The sequence below is a fragment of the Ammospiza caudacuta genome, chromosome 6, assembly GCF_027887145.1.
Source record: "Ammospiza caudacuta isolate bAmmCau1 chromosome 6, bAmmCau1.pri, whole genome shotgun sequence".
In the NCBI taxonomy this organism is placed as follows: domain Eukaryota; kingdom Metazoa; phylum Chordata; class Aves; order Passeriformes; family Passerellidae; genus Ammospiza; species Ammospiza caudacuta.
This window is the reverse complement of record NC_080598.1, coordinates 28,873,742-28,892,723: the sequence shown is the minus strand read 5'-3', so window position 1 is coordinate 28,892,723 and position 18,982 is coordinate 28,873,742. Positions and strand designations below refer to the sequence as shown.

General features: G+C 41.8%; 1 protein-coding gene across 1 annotated transcript in view; it reads left to right on the top strand.

The window, feature by feature from the left end:
* Positions 1-18,698, top strand: part of LTK (leukocyte receptor tyrosine kinase) — a 52,534-nt gene extending 33,836 nt beyond the window's left edge. The window contains exons 14-29 of the mRNA XM_058807661.1: positions 1,243-1,374; positions 1,910-2,066; positions 2,949-3,131; positions 3,642-3,740; positions 4,238-4,390; positions 5,061-5,171; positions 5,827-6,013; positions 6,689-6,779; positions 8,022-8,086; positions 10,057-10,186; positions 11,411-11,508; positions 13,794-13,886; positions 14,487-14,588; positions 16,442-16,576; positions 16,908-16,998; positions 17,629-18,698. Coding sequence (XP_058663644.1) covers positions 1,243-1,374; positions 1,910-2,066; positions 2,949-3,131; positions 3,642-3,740; positions 4,238-4,390; positions 5,061-5,171; positions 5,827-6,013; positions 6,689-6,779; positions 8,022-8,086; positions 10,057-10,186; positions 11,411-11,508; positions 13,794-13,886; positions 14,487-14,588; positions 16,442-16,576; positions 16,908-16,998; positions 17,629-18,402 — 2,601 coding nt within the window. The 3' untranslated portion in view covers positions 18,403-18,698. The remainder of the gene's footprint in view (positions 1-1,242; positions 1,375-1,909; positions 2,067-2,948; positions 3,132-3,641; positions 3,741-4,237; positions 4,391-5,060; positions 5,172-5,826; positions 6,014-6,688; positions 6,780-8,021; positions 8,087-10,056; positions 10,187-11,410; positions 11,509-13,793; positions 13,887-14,486; positions 14,589-16,441; positions 16,577-16,907; positions 16,999-17,628) is intronic.
* Positions 18,699-18,982: the final 284 nt, after the last annotated feature.

Genomic DNA, 18,982 nt, shown 5'->3' with positions numbered 1-18,982 from the left:
CATTTGTGTATCTGCAGTTCCCTTTTCAGTGCACTCTCTAGTCTTAGGTCATAATCTGAAAAGCTGTCCATTAATCTCTTGCATTTCATCATTTGTTCTCCAAATTGCAAATCACAACACAGCACTATCTCCCTTTGGCAGGTGCTACTGGAAAAAGATGCAGTTAATTTTTCCCACTTCCAAAGCCCAACTTTCTTTGGCTTTGAAAATCGTGATGAATCTCTATATTGGGTGACTAATGTTTGTTTTTCTTTCTCTGGAGAAGTTCTGCAGCTCCAAACCTTGATTCTCTCTCCTCAGATTTACCCCAGTTGCTTTCCCCCGGTCTTTATCTCATTGCCATCATTTGTTCTCCTATTTAAATTAAGCAGACAAATTGCTTCACCGACTAAGAAAGGCGATGCACCATCACTAACAGAATCAAGAAAGAGTTCTCCCTCTGTCAATTTTCAATCAATCTCAGTCTCAGTCTTGGGATGAGATGCAATGGGCAGAAAATTGAACGTGTTCCACCTGAATGTGATGAAGAGCTTCTTTGCTGTGAGGGTGACTGAGAACTGGAACAGGCTTCCCGGAGGGATTATAGAGTCTTCTTCTCTGGAGATGGTCAAAAACCATCTGGACACAATCCGGTCAAAAACCATCTGGACACAATCCTGAGTTACATGCCCCAGAGAAGTCTGCTTGAGCAGGGAGGTTGGGCTGACTAGATGACCTCCACTGGTCACTTCCAGCCTTCCATTCTGAGATTCTACATGAATGAGAGGACACAGGCAGTAAGACTGGTGGAGGAATAGGAAACTGGTTCTCCAAATTGCTTTTCTAAGATATATCAATAGATTATTCCCAACTATGTGTGGATCACCTTTGCTTTATGCATTTATCTCCCTGAGAAATAAACAGTAAATGTGTAAGAAAGTTCTTAGAATTAATCCAGAAGCCAAAATATCTAAATGTTTTGGTTATAAGAAGTTCTAAATATGCAAAATATTAATTATTTAATTAATGTGAAATTAACAAAGAGTTAATACATTTTTGCAAATCAGAAGTTACAGACAGATCTATCCCTCAGCTGTCAGTCCAAGTAGAAAAGGTCACTTTCTACAAAGATAATCTACATACTGGTTTGTCTATGTCTAATATGCATGACAGGTATTATCACATAATTATACTGAAATACACAGACAAGTCTCAAGAGCTGGACTTTGCTGATATCTGATTCCATTTCTTGTCTCCTTTCAGGGCAATCCTGAAACTCAGAAGATCTGCTTAGGGGAGTCATCTCTAATTGAAGAAGATTACAAAAGAAAAAGGGACCTGAAGGAATGGGCTGGAGGAGGTGGGGGTGGAGGAGGAGCAACCTACATCTTTAGAGTAAGTATTTCCTCTTTGCATCCTGCCTGAGCAGTGTCCAGCAGAGCTACTAGCTCTCACTGTCAGTCATGGCATATGATAAACAGTTCTTTTAAAAAAGATTATGAAAAATGATTCTTTCTCTTCTGCCTTTCTCTCCCTCTCCTCTTTCTGTCTCTCTATGGGTTTTGTCTTTTTAGTTGTTGATCTCTTTTTATATACTTGTTTGTATTTATCACCTTCATTAAGCTAGCTGAACTGGTTCCTCAGTCCTTAACAGCTCAGATGTGGGAATTACACCAGGATCCCACTTTAATACTGGCAGCAGTCTTTAAAAAATATGTCACAAAACCTTGACATTCAGTTAAACAGTTACTTTTGTACTCAGGAACATGATGTGAAATATTTTTGTAATGATTCTATGAGACAAGCAGTAGCATTAACCTGGCCTTATGCCAGTCTTCTTTGGGATGCTTTCATCATCTTTGATAAGTTTTATGAGTTGGCATATCAAGGAATGTGAAGTTTTTCTGATATTTGATGGGGGGTTTTCCAGCAGAAGGATGGCATTTTCGAACCTTTGCTCATCGCAGCAGGAGGAGGAGGAAAAGCCTACCTGAAGGCTCAGGACAACTCCCTGGATGATGTACCCCTGGAGCAATTTGAGAACAGCACTGCAGTACCTGGAGTCAGTGGGAGGACTGGGGCAGCAGGTGAGACACTAAAGCCACACCAGGTCTGAGTCACGTGGCTGAATACACCCATTGACCTGTAAGCATGAAGTGAAGGGCTTCTTTTTCAGTCTTTTGGTGTTTTTCGGTGGCAGTAGTTTTTAGAAATATGCTGCTAGTCTGTAAGGGATATCTTCTTATATGTTGTGTCACCAGATAAAAAGAGAATGCACAGGACAGCTGATGAGTGCTCCAGTAGAAGCCATTCCATAGAAGAGAGGAAGACCCCTCTCTTCTATGAACTGAACTGGGGAAAACGACATTTGAGGGACGGAGCCTGCTCCTTCACACTGTAACAATGGCCTTTGAAGAGAAGACATTTTCCCCTTACTCCCCTTAAACCCTAACAACAAAATTATATTATGGGAATTATACCAGAAATAGAACCTTATTTATAATTTTGTGATGGCTGTGCCTAGAATCCATTCCTAAGAGATAAAAATAATCTGGTGGTTGTCCATCTCCTGCTGTAGTAGGCTTATAGAGAGGCCAGTAAAGTGAGATATAGAAATCCAATTTATTTTTATTTCCCTGATAAACTCAGCATATTACATGGCTGACTGCCCTAACCAGTTATCCTGAAGGGGAGTGGTAGGCTCCTTATTTTCTTAACACCACAAGAAATTGGTGCTGAGGTGTCAGTTTATTCTGTACATACCACAGGCTGTGCATTAGATTTCCTGTTTGTTATTGCCCATGACAGCAAGGAGCTTGTCTGTATATTCTTTTAAACTTAAAGAAAAGTTTACCTTGAACTAGGCACTTAAGAAATTAATATGGACTCATCTCCCTCTCTCTGCAAAGCATCTCTCCTCGTGCTGCTCTTACCTGTTCTTATTTTCTTTTCTCACTCTCTGACTGAAGGTGGAGGTGGTGGCTGGCAAGATGAGAGTCTGCTTCCTCAGGCTGGGAAGTCCCTTCTGGAAGGTGGAGAAGGAGGTCAAGCTTGTCCCCAAGCCCTAGCCAAGCTCCAGTGGACCACCTCTGGTGGTTTTGGTGGAGGAGGAGGAGCTTGTACTTCTGGGGGAGGAGGCGGAGGGTACAGAGGTAAGCCTGCTGGGGTAAGAGTCATGGTGATTAATTTTGTGCCCTTCAGAGCCCCTGCAGGTCTCTTAGTGCAGAGGTGCATGACTGCAGGAGGTGAGGCACAGATACTTCAAGTTGAATGGTATGAAACCCACCCTCTCTCCACCATCTCTCCATAACTGGAGAAATCAAGGATAAAAGTGTTCTATGTGATTTAATATTTGGAAGGTGTGATGAATCACCCCTTCACCCATTTCCAAGTTACCCATGGAAAATATTCCATTTCTATTTTCTGTTCAGAACAAATACATTTTTACCTTGCTGAACTGAGAAACCTGCATTGGATGAAGTCACTTCACTAACATTGATACTGGCTGGGTCAAGTGAGGGTTTGACATTATACCATCCAATATCACAGGAAGGTTGCAGAGTGACCCCAGGTGATAATGGGAATGAATGCAACCTTTCAGAGACATCATATTTTTTGCAACATGCAGCACTGATCAGCTAGCCATACTCTTCTCTCCCCAGGGGGACATGCCTCTGAGAGTGATGATATCACAGCTGGTGGGCAGGATGGCATCTCTTTTGTGAACCCCATAGGAGAGATCTTCTTGCATCCCTTGGCAGGTACAATATGGTTCTTACTCTCACTTCTTTTCTTCCTCCTTTTTCCTTCTTCCTCTGTATTTCCTCTTTCTTCCTCCTTCTTCTCCTGTCTTTGTTCTTCTGTTCATTTCATTGAAATTTATTTCATACTGCAGGTCAGATCTTTAGCTGTGGTCATTTCTTTAAGTACTTTCATAGTGCTCTGGGACCTTTTTTCTGTCAATCTCTAAGCCAGGAGAGATACCAGATTCAACCACACATCCTCAGTCCCCAACTTTTTCAGGTCAATTCACTTCAAGGCCTCTCTGTTTGCTCAAGGGACCAAATATCTTCTTCCCTACTGATCCCCATCAGGCTTCTGACATGTCCACACTGTGTTGGACTATCTGCTCTCCTGCAGAGAAGGAGAGAAGTTGTAGGTACCTGCTGGGTTTTGTTCTGTTGGCTTTTTTACCTTACTGGAACAAGATAGGAAAAACTGAACTAAGCCCACCTGTTGTGTCTGATTCCTTGTTCAGCCATGGAGAGTCATGGTGAGGTGGAGGTTCAGATCTATCTTAACTGCAGCCACTGCCACTCAGACAACTGCAAGAGGGACCCTGACACCAACCTGCCAGTGTGCCAGTGTGAGATGGGGGCTGTGCTGGCCAACGACAATGTCACCTGCACCGGTAAGTTAAGAAGTTTTAGCCTCACTGGATCATATCTCTATTCTTTATATCATATCTCCTTCTGGCTTTTTTGATGTTCAGTTCCTGGGTTAGAGCTAGTGGATCCAGTGGACAAGGTGGTGTGAGAAATGTCAGTCAAACATAGGACTGAAAATTCCTGCTGACCTTTGCTTACATGCTGAGCTGCATCTCTGCCACCATCTCCAACATTCACATTTGGATTAGGCGGGAGGTAAAATATCTGTAAAGAGACATGGTGTGAATTTCCTGAATGGGCTCACTATCAGATATTTAAGCATAAATACCTCTCCAGGATAACGTACCACCTACTGCTGAGTTATTTAAGACACAAATTGCTTCCTTCCACAGCAGTTTCCCACTGTGCCTGTCAGCTGATGCCTTGTACTCACAGTTATTTCCTTTCACAGTGTCTTGGAGCTCCAAAAAATCAAGACTGTAGACATTTTCAACTTTTGAGTAGTGATGTTACCCATTTATAGAAAAATGAAGAATGGATAAGAAATATGTGGTTTATCAGTTTGTGTTCTATCTTCACAATGATTTAAAAATTATTTAAGTACTTTTTCAACCTTCAGAATTATAGAGGGATTTGCTGTAATTTTTATAAAATGCTCTGACCATGATCCCTGTACTGTTTTCATTCTTCCAGTGCCCCAGGGTCCTATACCAGAGGGACAGCTGTCTCTCCCCCTCCTCTTAGCTGTGGTGTCTGTGATTGTGGTGCTTGGAATGATCCTCACCTGTGGCAGCCTGTCCATCAGTAAGATACACTTACTTCTTATCACCCTTTGACCTGGCTTTTCCCAGCTAAATTAGACAAAAGGAGACCACCTGGCCACATGCCACTGCTTTCAGTACTTGGAGCCAAAGTGTTGTGGTCTCCCAAGGCGATTGGAGGAACAGGGAAAAAGAAGTGATAGGAAACATCACCACCCACAGTTAGACACAAGCATAGTCCCAAAGGGCAAGGACTGCTCTTCCCCACTAATTGCCACAGAACAATAGAGCTAGGGAAGCCTTCTTAGCAGGTGTTTCTGTAGCAGCCACTGCAACACTAGATGAAATCACAATCTGTAATTAAATATATAATTCATTCAAGGAGATGGTTTGCTTTTTTGGATTTGATGTCAGCAAGACATCTTGTGGAGCACTCTTCCTCAGCCAATGCACAAAGCAGCATAGGAAACCTAAGTTGTTCCCAGGTGATTAGGTGTTTGCAGGAATAACACTTTTTACATATCCGTTACTAAATCACTGAAGACTGTGAAGAAGAACATGATACAGCAAGCCAGAGACATTTCTGGACCATTTATAATTTTTGGATTGGTGTCATTCTGTTCAGTGTGGCCAGCATTATCTCTTCTGTCCATTTGTAGATCTTGTTTATGCATTTTTATTAATCTCTCCACCTCCAGTTTATCACCTGAAGAAGCAGCAGCTGGAGGGATCCAGAGCACGACTGCAGAGCCCGGAGTATAAACTGAGCAAAATCCGCACATCTGTCATCATGACCGATTACAACCCCAACTACTGCTTTGCAGGGAAAGCCGCCACTCTGAGCGAGCTGAAGGAGATCCCACGGAAAAACATCTCTCTGCTTCGGTGAGAAAACAAGGCCCATCTCTCTTGCTGACTGCAAAGCATTCAGTCCAAGTCAGCCAAAATACAACAGATGTGATACTAGCTATGTTCTTTAAGATAATTTGATTCCATGAAGTTCTCAAGCAGAAGTGTAAGATTGTGAGTCTCCTGTTCCATGTTCCCACACAAAGGTATTTCACCTCTACTGTGATTGTGGTTTTATTGCACTTGCCTCCTGGCAGCAGCTCCCTTTCAAATCTATAGCAGTATGTCTATTTCAGCATTTCCAATCACAAGGAAATTTCCTGTCACAAAGAGATACACGCTAAGTTGCTCTTCATCGTCCAGATGATACTGATCAAAGTTATATAAGCTTTAGAAGGAACAATTTGATCATTCTTATGTCTTATACAATCTCCTGAAGACATCAGTCTGCAGCCACCTTATTCTATTGCTCTCCATTTTTCTTGTCTTTCTTTTGCCACAGTTGGTGATAGATCCTAGGATTGAGCAGGCCTATTTTTTGTTCAGAACCATCAAGGTTCCAACCTCCCTTTTTTAATGATAGCGACAGAAAATATTGATAAGCCATTTTCAGAAGTTTTGAGTTGTATTGGACTGGATGAAAAGAAGAGCTTGGCCAGCTCTTGGATCCAAGGACATATAACATCTGTTACCCCTTTTCTTTTCTTGCAGGGCACTAGGACATGGTGCATTTGGTGAGGTTTATGAGGGAACTGTGGTAGGCATTGCAGGGGACCCCAACCCTCTACAAGTGGCTATCAAGGTCAGTACCCACAAATTTCTTCTACAGCAATAATTACCCATAAGAGCCATGTTATCCCTATTCCAGCTGGAAATGCATGTGTATCACATGTATAATGACATATGCATATGTGTGATGCAGGCTTGGACACATTGCTGCATCCAGACATTATCAGCTTTGATGAGTGCTTTCTCACAGGTTTTTCCACACAATGTACTTAAAAATCTGTGTTGTTTCTCAATTACTTCCCTTCATATTGAGAGTAGTGCTTTTCTACTGTATATGAAATTTTCAGGTAGTTTTTTGATATTGCACAGTGTTAAGGATGCTGTTGTGAATACATATTGTGATTTCACAATAATTTCTCTGTCATTAATGGCAAGAGACAATAGGCTGGTTTTCTCAGAAATGACTGCTGTTGCATCAGGATTTGTCAATTACTCAGCCCCAAAGTTAACGATGCTCATATTCTGCTTCTGTTATTTTATAAGCCTGTGACTCAGAGAAACAAATCTACTTCTATGAGTTCAGCTCAAGTACATAGCCTTCATTAATTAAAGAAAGTTCTACTATTATTCATCCTGGCTTTCATGTCATGAACTTCCCTGTGTCACTGTACAAACGTGGGTGAAAACCCAGGACACTAATAAGCAGTTGGAACTGCCCAGCCCATTTTCACTATTCAGACTGGAAGAAGCACCAGAGCACAGTGGTAAGCAGAAGGAGATCAGCATGTCATTCATTTGTGGTAATCCAGTTCATCTGTATCAGCAGAAGATGTCCAAATCTGCTGGCAGGAAAGAAAGCTACAGGGGCATGTGACACAAGAATTTAAATCAAGTGGCTGTGTGTGTCATATGGCATGCAAGCATGTGCTGCAATGTGGACACAAAGAAAAGGGAGAATAAATAACAGCTTGTCATTTAAAAAACCTTCCTAGGTCTGTATGTCCCCATCTGATATTTTTCTTGATGTGTACCTGAAGATATTTTTGCTCCAGAATTGTGCATATAGTTCAATTCACACACACACAAAAAATTTTCGAGTAGGTCATTGTTTCCTGTCCTGACTTTAACTAGCAAATGGGTCACATGCAGTGCAATAAACTCGGCACTGAAAGGATGAGCCCCTACTCTTAGGTGCCTGAGGTGATTTATATGTTACATGCTCATTCTTTTATTTTCTTTTTTTTTCCCTTTTATCTCTGGTGGTCACACAAATGTTCTCAATTCTTTGGTGGAATGGCCCTCACTGCCTCAACAGACCCTGCCAGAAGTCTGCTCTGAGCAGGATGAGATGGATTTCCTGATGGAAGCATTGATTATCAGGTATAGTTTAAGGGGCTTTTTTACTGATAGTGGGCAGGGGGAAAAAGAGTAATGTAGGTAATCATAGAATCCTTTATTCCCTTGCCTGTGTTCAGAAAATAAATTCAGTCTTATTTTTCACCAGATGGCATTTAGTAGCATATAAGGTACTACTTGTTTATCTCAAACAAGATAACTGAGGTTCTTTTGTTGCCTGTTTCTGGTGCTTTAATGCCAGTAGGCAACTTGGCTGCACACAGCAGAGGAATGGAGAAGAGAATCAGAAGGTCAAGAAAGCTCATGGATGAGATAAAAACAGTTTAATAGGTAAAGCAAAATCTGTGTGAGCAAGCCAAGCAGCGCTGAATAATTCCTTCCCTATTTCCTGTGAGCAGGCATGTGTTCAGCCATCCCAGAAAAGCAGGACTCCATCATGCACAGCAGCTACTTGAGAAGACAAATGCCAAGCTCTGATTGACCCTTTCCCCTCCTCCTCCTTGCCTCAGCTTTTATAGCTGAGCATGACACCATACAGTATGGGATGTCCCTCAGGTCAGTTGGAGCCAGCTGTCCTGGCTGTGTCCTCTCACAACCTCTTGTCCTCACAGCCTTCTCACTGTGGGGGAGTTGTGTGTATGGGGAAAACCTTAATGCTGTGTAAGCACGGCTCAGCAGCAGCTAAAATATCAATCTGTTATCAGCACTGTTTTGATCACAAATACAAAATGTAGCACCATATGAGTTACTGTGAGGAAAATTAACTCTATCCCACCCAAAAATCATTACAATTTAACAAAAACTTTGGTTGATCGGTTCTGCTGATCCTGTTCAAAGGAGTAAGAAAGTGCAACATTTTTGTACAAACATTCTGCATTTGATTTGATGTATTTGCAAGCTTGACAGAACATTTATAAGGTCCTATGTGCATGACCCTCTGACAGTGAAATATAAGATCTCTAAAATCTTGGAAAATATAACAGACAGCCATTCCTCTTATCACCTGTACTTTAGGTATTCCAGCCTTAGAATTTACTTCATTAACAGAAATCCATAATCTGAAAACAATAGTAGGATCATGGATGACTTCAAAATAGTAGCATAGTCAAGGTTAATTGTAAGTACTTCGAATTTATAGATTTTGAATTTGTGCAATGTGAAGTTCCTCTTCTCATTGTCTGGCCCAGCTTATAATTAGATGCTGGTTTTCTGCTATTAAAGCATGAATCTCATGACATAGTGCCACTCCCCACAGTCTGAAAGAAATGTGGTAGCTGAACAGGAGATAACACTGATGTATGTTTTTTTAAAGAGCAATTTTAATCAATTAAGGAGTGCCTTGATTCACTTAGTAGCACGACTCTTTCTCTTCCCCAACTTCCTTTCTATTTTTAGTTCATTTATTATCCAGGTAATAATTTTCTAAGGGAAGATGCTGCTGTCTAATGACTGAGTCTTACTGTGCTTTGTGACAAGCTCAGCTTCCTTTTATAAAAAGCAGAATCACAAAAGCAGCTGCTGCAGTAGGTATTAGCTGAGTCCCTCCGGCAGACTAAACACTGAGTCCCTAGTCCCAAACTAGACAGCGCTATGTCTAAAATAACCAACACTGAATTTAAATTCCTTCTAGCCAGGACTTTGTATCACAAATGCCAATGAAATTTGCATGCTTAACTTTCTTATCCCTCTCGTGTCACTCTCATCTTTCAGTGTGTTCATTAAATTCTTTCTTCACAGACAGAAGACTCTGCTTTGCTTTTAGCTTTTTATACCTTCTGTTGAAGACTTTTCATGGGCAAAGCCAGGCATAACCCTGTTCTTGGGGCTGTCATGACCAGAGAGGCATTTTGATATGGCTGAAGATTTTTTTGTAACCGCATCAGGATTTGCTTCAGTCCAGATTGTCAAATATCAAGTCAGAATGAGAATGGATGGATGTTGGCCAGGTACTAATGCTGTGTTTCTCTTCCATGTGCTGTGACCTTGGCTTTCAGTAAGTTCAATCACCAAAACATTGTGCAGTGCATCGGTGTCAGCCTACAGACACTGCCTCGCTTCATTCTGCTGGAGCTCATGGCTGGAGGAGACATGAAGAGCTTCCTTCGGCAGAACCGACCCAGGATGGTGAGAGAGCTTCCATGTGAGGCTGTGGTTGATTTTAGTATGACTACTTTTACATTTTTATCAACTGGATAAAGACACTGAAGCCAAGCTAGGCTGTGTGTGTGTCCCAGCTCCCACAGACTTCTGGATACTTGTGTTGGTTTGCTTGATGCAAGCAGGTGTCAGTGAGACAAAAACCAAGCAGGGCAAGAAACTCCAATAATTGAGGAGGTAAAATCCTGTCCTGCCATTGTAGACTTCACTGACAATTAGACTATAAATAATTGGTCTTCTTTTTTTCAATACCTGCTTTGTTTTCCATGTACTGTGATGGCACGTGAGGAGCTGAAGTTATAATCAGAATTCATAGCACTAAGTCCTCAGCAGGTGTGCGTCGGCACCATATGGAGAAGTACAAATTTATACCAGTTGAAGAGCTGAGCCTAATTTATTTGATATATCTCAGACTTTGATTAGCAGTGTAGTAATTTATCTTCACCCTTCCTGAGAGCAATAAAGAAGTTCCTAAAGAAAAAATGACAAAAATTTCCCTATGGAGAATGATGTAAAGGGGGTGAAAATAAGCAGGGCTCCTGGAAAAAGTTTTCTTTATTGTTCTTAGGGAAGTGTAGATGGTGAAGGGTTAGTACCAGTCCTGGAGTCCTGTAGTAAAGCATTCCTTTTTTGCATACAGCTCCTGAGGGTAATCACTGTTCTTCTACCAGGTACAGATAAGCTGATGAATGCTGATGTTGGTGTAAAGATGTGCACTTGTGCATTTTTACTCTCTCTCACTCTCTCTTGTTCATGCACTAATTTCTGTTGATAATTTATTGACTCACTCTTTAAAAGTGGGTGCTTTTATATTCTCTTCTGTCTCACCTTTTAAACCTGCTTGTCTATTGACTTCACACAACACAGCAGGGAGTAGTTCTCTCCCAGCCCCTTTAACTGGCTATTCACACCAGGCCATAAGTCTCTTGCCAGATTGCACTCATGTATGGTGCTCAAGAGAGGCGAAATCTCCGGAAAGTTTTTGGGATTAAACAAGAGTTTACTCATTTTCTAATTCTTTGCTTTGACCTACTTTATGTTCCTCTTTGCTCCTGACTCATTTAACCCTTCCCCCATCCTGTATGTATATCTCTCCCTTTCCCTTCTTCTGTCCTTCTCTGATTATACCCTGCCTGAATGACATTCTTCTACTTCACTCTCCTCCCCTTACCATTTCGTGTCCTTTTCCAGAATCAGCCATCCACACTAACAATGCAGGACCTGCTGAATATAGCCAGGGATATTGCCTGTGGCTGTAAATATCTGGAAGAGAATCATTTCATCCACAGGTGAGGAGAAACAGTCTCTTCTGATCTGTCTCAAGGTGCATCAGGCTCATACACTTTCTATTGGCAGTGGATTAGACAGGACTAATCTCCACAGGGGAGACAGATTATTTCCTCTGCCACTGCAGGCTTGTGCTTAGATGACCAAGTGGATCTCCCTGGGTTTTTTTAGGAGTTAGGCTCTGCACTGCTCTTTGCAGTCCTGAAGGGAGGGCAGTGGTCTGTTCCAAGTGAGAGGGTTTAAGTACTAGTTTTTGAGTGCCTGCAACGTAGAGACAGTTGAAATTAGCCCTGTAGTCCACTAGATGGTAGTGTCACTCAGTGTTGGGTGAGAAGACAATAAGCTATTTCTTTCCTTTATCGTCTCCCTATCTTGACTTAAATGCTTTCCCTATCCCACCAGCACAGGACAGTCCATAATATTTGAGGCAAAGGCTAGAGAAGGGTAGAGCAAGGGTGACAGGAGATAAAAACACATCTCAGGCTTTCTTCCCAGCTCAGTGTCTGACCTGCTTGCATGGTTTTAGTAAGCCCATATTTGTTTCTTCAAATTCCTTTTTCCTCATTTGTTGGGCAAAAAATGTTGATATAGCATGCTTCAAATAAGACAAAATTATTATAGAAGGGATAAAGGTTACAGTTACCCTTTTAAAAATTCTGGTTGTGTATTGAAATCCTTCAGTTTTATTTAGAATTATTTCAGCTCATAATGTTCCTAGGCATAGTGGGCAACTGGCTTCCTTACTGTGAATTGCATGCTGTGTTCAGTGCTTGTGTGTAAAGGAGAAGAGAGCCCTTGCACACCAGAGGGTCACAGAGGCTCTAACCAAACCAAGGTGCAGCCTGGAGATGTGCAGGCAGGCAATTGGGCTCACCCACATGTGCAGCACATGTGGGGCTGCACAGCACAGAGCTAGGAAACGCTGGGCAGGGGCTGGAGAAATCCAGGGAAACAATGGCAAGCAGCCATTGGAGCAAAAAGCCAGGAGGTTGAGATATGGAAATATGTTATAGGGCTTTATGATTAGAACATCTGAAACAGATTTCTACTGTTTATATTGCAACAATAAGGAAGTTCTTGTGGAAAAGGGTTAGAGATTTCTGTTGTTAAAAAAGAGCAGTAAGAATGTGCAAAAGGTTGTGGCTCTTAGATCCCTTGGATCAGTATTCTAATTGGAAACCTCTGAGTTAATCACTACAGCATTCTATTTTAGAATCCTTACTGTAATAGTAGCAGCAGTGTGTGACTTTAAAAAAACAAACCTCTGAGTCAATCTTTGCGCTGTTAGATCTCTAATATAAGCAACCTGGGAATGGCTTCATTTTGTCTTAGCCAACAATCCCATAAATCTGAACACAAGGAATTTCCCTCAGGTTTTGTATTAGTATTTGTTAGTGATGTCAGCATTGCTTAGAGTGGGTTGGGAAATGAAGAAGGCTTTCATTACAGATATTAGGAATCCTAGGGGTAGTGTAGTGGGGTTGTAGAGAGGCTTCTACAGGGCAGGAATTGTCATCTAGGAGTCACAGATGATAATAGAAGAGAAAGTTGAACCTGACTTCCAAATCCTCAGAGATTTTTCAAGGCTGGCAATGGAAATAAACATATGAGTTTTCAAGGAGCTTATTTTTCTTGGCAGTTAACAGGACCCTCACAGTAATATGATTCTAATTACCTTCTTTTCAGAATGCATATTTAAAATGAACAGTAATATTTTAGCCTTGGCCATGAAGGAATCACTTCCATTTCTCACAAGCAAAACTTGCACCCAGCTAACAGCTGCTTCCACATGGAGCTTTGACTGATTCCATGGGAGATATCCAGAAGTAACAAAGCAACAGATTACCAAATCTGGTTCTACATAACTTTCCAAGCAGTTTGCTAAGACTGTCTAATATCATCACATCTTTAACTGATGAGGACGCTGCTGAGATGTCACTCTTTAAGAAAAATAGAGCAAGAAAGAAATCTGTCATAATGTGGTTGAAGCAAAAGAGGTTAGGTCTGCTCCTCTTCTGATACAGATGCTGTTTTCTGCCTTAGTGAAAAAGGTGTGAATGGGGAAAGCTTGGCAGATGCTGGGTAGAAGATATAATTCAAATACAGTTTAAGAATTGTGGTTAACAAAAATGATAATGTAACTGGAATTCTTTCATATTTTAACAGGGCTCTTCACATTTGTTTAAAGATTACTCAAGTAAGATTTGCAGGACTGGGTCTAATACTTTTTTTATTCCTTGAACTACTTAAGAATTTAGAATTATAATTAATTTTAATTTTTTTTAAGAGATATAGCTGCAAGGAATTGCCTTTTGACCTGTACTGGAGCAGGACGAATAGCCAAAATTGGTGACTTTGGAATGGCCAGGGATATTTACAGGTAAGTGAAGGGCAATTTCAGTTCTGTGGGTAACTCAGTAATCTGTATAATTTTGACAGGTTTGAATTGTTTCATGATATGTGAAGCAGTGGATTCATCCATTAGAGGTCTGATTTTGATGACCAGCTAACTAACTTGTGTTAACAGACTGTAAATTAACAGATCTACGCTTATGAACCAATTCACTTCAACTGTGGTCCCAGGAAACTACAAACACTTGTGGACACTAAACCAAGCATAGGAAAATTTATTAGGCAATTGATCATAAACAATCTTAAATTAAAATTAAAAAAACCCCAGCAACCATACTTATCACTTCATGATGTCAAGAAGACTTGCTGCACCAACACCCTGCGCAAAGCATTGGCAAGTTTGATGCCTTCAGCTGTGCACAAGAACATCCTCTGTTTCCATCTCAGTTGCAAAGAGGATATAAAATGCTGCTTCAATGCACTGTTGTGTTGATGACTTTTCCTTTTTCTCACTTGGCCCCCACTGTTACTTGCAATCCCAGCTGCTGTTACTGTGGTGATAAGATCTTTTCTGTATCGAAGCCCGTTCAGGCTGTGTGACATTCTCTGTGTGTTTCATCTTTCCCAGAGCAAGTTACTACCGCAAGGGAGGAAGAGCCATGCTTCCTGTCAAGTGGATGCCACCAGAAGCTTTTCTAGAGGGCATTTTCACCTCCAAGACTGATACCTGGTAATAAATGTCTTTTAATCACTTCTGCTACTCACTGAAAGGCATCAAAAAATGTACTGCTCAAGGAACAAAAGTGTGCTCAGCAGTAACCCTAAAGTAAGAATTTCCCAGAAAAAGATGAGAAGTCTTCCCATTGCATTCAGTCGAAGTATGGCTAAAGAATCCAGAATAAGAATTTAAATGTTGAATGCAAATAGAGATCATAAAAATTTGCTGTTCATGAAAGTAGGATATTACAAAAAGCCAATCAAGAAGTAAAAGGAAAAAGCAGATTAGATTCTCAGGAAGTCTCAGTTAAAAATCCAGATAAATATCATCAAATGCTTCCGTCAGCCTTCAGAAACTTCCAGTTTCCATCAGTGACAGGGTCTTCTTATATCTCTTGTAAATTACTCTCTCTGTACCACCCAGGATTACTTTTTTGTATATTTTTTCTTGTTGCCTATAAAATGACAGCAGGTTTAATCAGAAGTCCTTGCTGGTTGCTGAGGAAACAATATTTATATACTGATTTCTCATGCGACTTGATCTTTCTTTAAAATAAGCACCCCCTCAACAGTAGCACATTCATGCACAGGTGCTGGGGTATGGAAGCTTTCCAGTTGCTTAAGAACACTTCTTTCTCTGTACAGCAGATCCTTCAATATGCTGTACTGAGGCATTCCCTCAGATGCCACACTGACCCAGTTTCCTGAAGTTGTTAGCGATGCCGGAAGACAAGGATTGCTTATCAGCGCCTAGTTGTGAGCAGCCAGCACTAAATATTTTGAAGGAAAGTGCTACAGTTCCTGTAATAGGCTATTATAAGTAACATGCATATACTGGAAATTTGACCTTTGTAGCAAAAAGTGACTGAAAATTCTGACCTTACTGAAGTCCTGGCAGAACTCTCTTGACTTCAATGAGACTAAGTCATACATAATTCCTAGTGACACTGGCTATCTGACCTGCGGATGTAAAAAACGCACAGCCATATCAGAAATGCTGCTGCCTTTCAGTTTCACTGGATGTCTCTCCCTTGATTTTATACTTGAGCATCTTGCTCTGAAACAGTGATTTAGGAAACATTTGAAGGTCCCTGTCTGACCATCTAGGAGCCATTCCAGAAGTCACATTTGCATCTCTTGAGCTGAGTAGAGGCTCCTTCACAGCTACACCCCCCACACTCACAGTCAGACCAGGTTTCCTTACCAGCTCAGCCCCAGGTTTCCCATAGCAGGGCCCCAGAGGTCAGGATACTTAAAATAATTTAATCAAGACGCAGTAACAAAAGAACGACTTGAGCTCCTTCCTCTGAGGAGGGGCCCCCCCAAAGAAAGGAAGCCCCGGGCTTTTATACCCTCACTCACTCTCTGAATGTGCCAAAGTCTGGAGTCATTGGCTCCTGCTGTGTCTCTGAGTGTCCGGTCACCTGGCAATGCCACAGGTCCTCGCCTCTTGTTTTGCATAGGGTAGGTGCCAGGTTACAGCCTCCTGCCTTGGGCTTCTGCCACCCAGAGCTCAACCTGCAGGCAAATTACCAGCACCAAATGTATTCCTCAATACAAAAATCTCCAGTTTTCCCAACTAAGGCAAGAAATATCCATGCCAGATCTAACAGTTCTTTTTAGTTAGACCATAGAAGTTTATTTGAAACCTCTGCAAAACTTGTTTTGGAGCTTGAGCAAAGGTTTTGATTGATTGGGGGCCTTCTTATGTAAACATTGACTCATTATCACACTAATTGCATATTACTGTAATTGGATTGCAGCTTTGAAAGGTCATTGCTGTGGTGCTGCCTACATAGCTACAAGCTAGGTTTTGTGGAGCATAGATGAAATCTGACTGGTATTTTTGGCTGGTTTCTGACACAGGTCCTTTGGAGTGCTGCTTTGGGAGATTTTCTCTCTAGGCTACATGCCCTACCCTTGCAAAACCAATCAGGAAGTGCTGGAATTTGTCACCAGTGGAGGAAGAATGGATCCACCAAAAAACTGTCCGGGGCCAGTGTAAGTATTTCCTTACTCTCACAAGCCAAGGTGTAGTACATGTCAAAAATGTGGACAAAGACACCTCTACTCAGGGAATAGTGATTGCCCTCTGTGTTAGGTGGGTATTGTTAAATATGTCTTGAGCTACTGCCTCTTGTATACATGTTAGAGCAATACAGGATTTGCTTTAAATAGCAGCTCCCCAGTCAGGCAGGATCCAGGGATATAGAAATGGTAGATCCACTTTTGCACTCCTCCTTTGAGCCATGTACCAAGTCTGATCCCTTGGACCCTTGACCACTTTATTCTGAATAATCTTGATTAATCTTTTTTTTTTTTTTACTTTAAGGTACCGGATCATGACACAATGCTGGCAGCACAGTCCAGAGTATCGGCCAAACTTCTCAACCATCCTGGAAAGGATCAAGTATTGCACCCAGGTACTGGTCTTTGGTATCCAGGTGGATGATAATCCTTTGAATGTCAGCTATTCAAAGACATTAGCTTTAGACCCTAAGGCAAGTGAAAGGTCCTCGCAGACTGACATAATTACATTACTAGTGAGATAACGAATAATGTGGTGCTGTTGGCTCTTTTCCAGTGTTCATCCTCACTCTGGCATCTTCCACCCAGCCACAATGAGCATATACTGTGCAAATGGATGCTTTTAGCTCTCAGCTTGTTCAATTGCAAAACATCCTTCATTTTGTCATGGAAAGGTATTTAGATCTCTCTCAAGGTCCATATTCTGACCTTGCCTAATATTGCTCAAAAGCCACAGCTGAATAGTTATGGAGTGGAGAGGGGGAATGAAATGGCACAGTGAGTTCACTATCCAGTAACATTTAACAGCTCCAGGTCTGGATCCAACCTCTCAAAAGAGAAATTTTATACTACAGCTTAGTCACTTATTTAAATGAAGCACAGTCTCTTCTCAAAGGAGACATGCAAGTCTCAACAGCATGTGATGTCCAGATGGAACATAGCACCTTGTTTGATATGCAGGAGTATTGCCCAAACCTGTGACAGTCACCCTGAAGATGTAACAGACTCTTGTCTCTCTTTTTCAGGACCCTGATGTGATCAACACTGAGCTGCCCATGGAGTGTAGCCCTGCACCAGAGGACGAAGGGAGTATGGTCATGCGCCCAAACATTTCCAGTGGGATAGTGCCACTGCTGGTAAGCCCTTCTCTCACCCCTCAGACAACACCTAAGACACTGGGATCCCACCATGCTGGGCACAAACTTGTACAATGTCCACAAGAGCTACTGGTGGAGAACCTGAGCAACCGGACTGCCCGAGGGCCCAGCCTGCCGTGCCTCAGTGATTTCAACAGTGGGTCGTGGTTCCAGCAGACCTCAAACCAGAAGCTGGAGCCCAGCAACCCATCCGCCCACAGACTTAAAAACAAAACAAAAAATCTTTGGAATCCAACATATGGATCATGGGTGCTAGAGAATATCTGTCACTTCAGCCCCAGCTCCAAGCTCAAAGCAAATCCAGAGCGAGAAGATTCAGGCTTTGATGGGAATTGCAGTTCTCCTAGCTCTCGTGCATCTCCAGCATCTCCAAGTCAAAGTAACTACCCTCATCTGGATATCAGTGGGATTGAACTGGTGAAACTCCAGACTTTCCCTTGTGGCAATGTAAATTATGCTTATGATGACCTATGCTATAGTGCCGAGCACCAGCCATCAGCCTTGGCAGATGTCAGAGCAGCTGTGCTAAGGAGCTCCAGTCTTCACAGAGATGAAAAGCCTTTTTGTAAAAAAGAGAAAACATCAAGAGAGAGAGACTCTGGTCTGTCTTTGTCAGATGACCTGAGTGTTACTCCAGTATAGTAGAAATGGTTCTTCCAAAGATCAGGGAATGTGTGTGTCTGGAAGGACTGCTTCCTGTTTCACTAACTTCCTCCACTTTAGCTCGATTAAATGAGTGAAGTTTCAACATCAGCAGTGTTCTGCTTCCTCTGTCTACCTGCTGGATCCTACATTGCTAAAGGCACTTGCATTTCTATCTCTGTCCTTCAAATGCATTCCACTGAACCAGCTTAGAAGTAGAGAACAATGGCATTGTTTGTCTGATTCAGAATATGGTTCCTAAGGAAAGAACTCCTTTTCAATCTGCTCAGGTGAAAAGAAATGGACCTACCATCCAGCTGAAGTACTTGGCTGGAAATAATGGCCAACACAGGTTGTGCTTCTTTCTGAACCAAGAATCTAAAAACATGTGCTGTGCCAGCAGCAACCAACTTGCAAAGGCTACTACGTTCCTGAGAGCTTTTTACAGTCCTGGTGAATTACTAATGCTTATGCACTATAAGGGAAGTAAAAAAGAGTAGCAGCCACATTTGCATCTGTTTTATTAGTAGACCTTGTGGAAGCTATTGCTCAAATTGGAAGCAGTAGGAAAAATGAAAAA